This window comes from Oryzias melastigma, linkage group LG9, assembly GCF_002922805.2.
Source record: "Oryzias melastigma strain HK-1 linkage group LG9, ASM292280v2, whole genome shotgun sequence".
NCBI classification, from domain to species: domain Eukaryota; kingdom Metazoa; phylum Chordata; class Actinopteri; order Beloniformes; family Adrianichthyidae; genus Oryzias; species Oryzias melastigma.
Window position 1 is genome coordinate 33,675,872 of NC_050520.1, and position 1,840 is coordinate 33,677,711.

The following is a 1,840-nucleotide window of genomic DNA, read 5'->3' on the forward strand; positions in this document are numbered from 1 at the left end:
GATTAATCGCGATTAAAAATTTTAATCGCCTGACAGCTCTAATATATATATATATATATATATGTGTGTATATATATATTCTTTATTCTAAAAATTGAGTGTTTTCAAAATTAGTTTGGGAATAATCAAACTCACTTTAAAAAATTAAGCCAACTAAATAAAGTAAGACTGGGACTGTCAGACCTCAGATGTTCACTTTTTAGATTCTTTTAAAAGAAAAAAAAGAACACATTTTTTCATTTATTTGTTCTAGTGATGACAAATGAAGCTAAAAATACTGCTTTAAGCACTACAGGAAATGTGGAAGACTGAACATATTGATCAAATTGACTTTTTCTATACTACATAAGTTAGTCACAGTGAAAGAAAAATAATGAATGTGAGTTCAAAAAAATAATATATCTGAATGGAAATTAGTTGAAGATGATCCAGATCTATTAGGATAAAAATAAAAGAATAAAGAGAGCTGCAGATGTCATATTCCAAACTATCGATTGTTTCCCAGCGTTCATGCTTCCATCCCTCCCCAGGTGGAGGCGTTATGAAGTCCATGACATCATCATCGAGTGCTCCAGGGTGTCTCTGGATCCTCTGGAGTCTTCCTGTGAGGAAGAGATTCACTCGTCTGCCTCGCTCAGACCTCCACCCGTATCCTCCCCCCTCCCTCACCTGGACCTCTCCTCATGTTCGCCGTTCACGGTGGCGGTCAGCAGCTCAGGTTTGACCTGGAGAGAAAGAAAAGTTTCACTTTTTTTTTTTTTTTTGCAGTTTATAATTAATTAAAAAGTCATGTAGTGACTCATGAAATTACTCTTAAGTGTGGATGGTTCTGAATGTATGTAAATACAAACACCTTTGATTATTTTTGCATCCAAAGCAGCCCATAATACCACACATTTTTCATCTGTGGTTGTTGTTGTTTTTTCTCCTCAGAAGTCTCCGCCTCCCTGAGTGGACGCCCACCTCTGCACACGCTCAGTTCGTCCTGCACTCAGGTCAGAGCATCTGTCTATGTCACACAGAGAGTGGGTTCCCCCGTCTGTGTTCATGAAGTCCCCTTCGTTTTGTACAGCTTGATGATGTCACATGGAGCCCCTCCTCCCACTGTGGTTTGTCCACGCCCCCTCCTGAGCCTGCTGGCCTGACACCCTCACTCAGCAGGACCGCGTCCGTCTCAGGTGAGCCCACATCACCTGTTTTTGGTCTGTTACACGTCTGACTGATGACTTTGTGCGTTCTTTAGGTGTGAAATGTCCCATTGTTGTTACCGTCCCTGTGACCCCCACAAACGAAGACATCCGCCAGCCGGACAGCAGCAGCCAGGTTGGAACACTGTTCAGCCGCACTGTTTTCTTCACTGCGAGGCTTTTGTTTTGAAAGAGCAGTTCATATAGTCTTCCTGTTTCTCGCAGGCCAAGCAGCCAATGACAGTGGAGCAGGAGGCAGGTTCTAGTGATTTCATGAACAGAGGTGCGCAGACATGAAGTAAAATTAGTGTTGCTTCAAAAAATAGAACTCAAGTAGAAGCTAATGGAGTCCTGTAAATAATTACTACAGCAATGCTCTTTTTGTTTTCTTTTTGAAACACGTCTGTTGTTCATTTTTAGATTTTAAACCAGCAGAGACTCGCCTTCCCTCCACAGCCCCCGGCACCCCCACCCTACCCCTGGCGCTCACCTCCACCCCCAGTCAGGATGAGTCTTCCTCAGCCCTCTCCCAGCCGGCTTGTTCTTTTCCCTTCTTCCTCTCTCCCCCTCCTTTATGCTCACACATTTCTGATCCAGGAGTGGTCTCTCTGTTAAGCCCCTCCCATTGTGCTGATAGCCCCGCCCCTCCGTAT

The 1,840-nt window shown here is 43.6% G+C and overlaps 1 protein-coding gene across 3 annotated transcripts in view; it reads left to right on the forward strand.

The window, feature by feature from the left end:
- Window positions 1–1,840, forward strand: part of tsc1a (TSC complex subunit 1a) — a gene marked incomplete at its 3' end in the record, with an annotated part of 6,478 nt that extends 4,638 nt beyond the window's left edge. For all 3 annotated transcript variants that reach the window (XM_024276354.1, XM_036213727.1, XM_036213728.1), the window contains 6 exon segments: window positions 531–718; window positions 934–995; window positions 1,073–1,178; window positions 1,244–1,323; window positions 1,413–1,470; window positions 1,608–1,840. In XM_024276354.1, coding sequence (XP_024132122.1) covers window positions 531–718; window positions 934–995; window positions 1,073–1,178; window positions 1,244–1,323; window positions 1,413–1,470; window positions 1,608–1,840 — 727 coding nt within the window.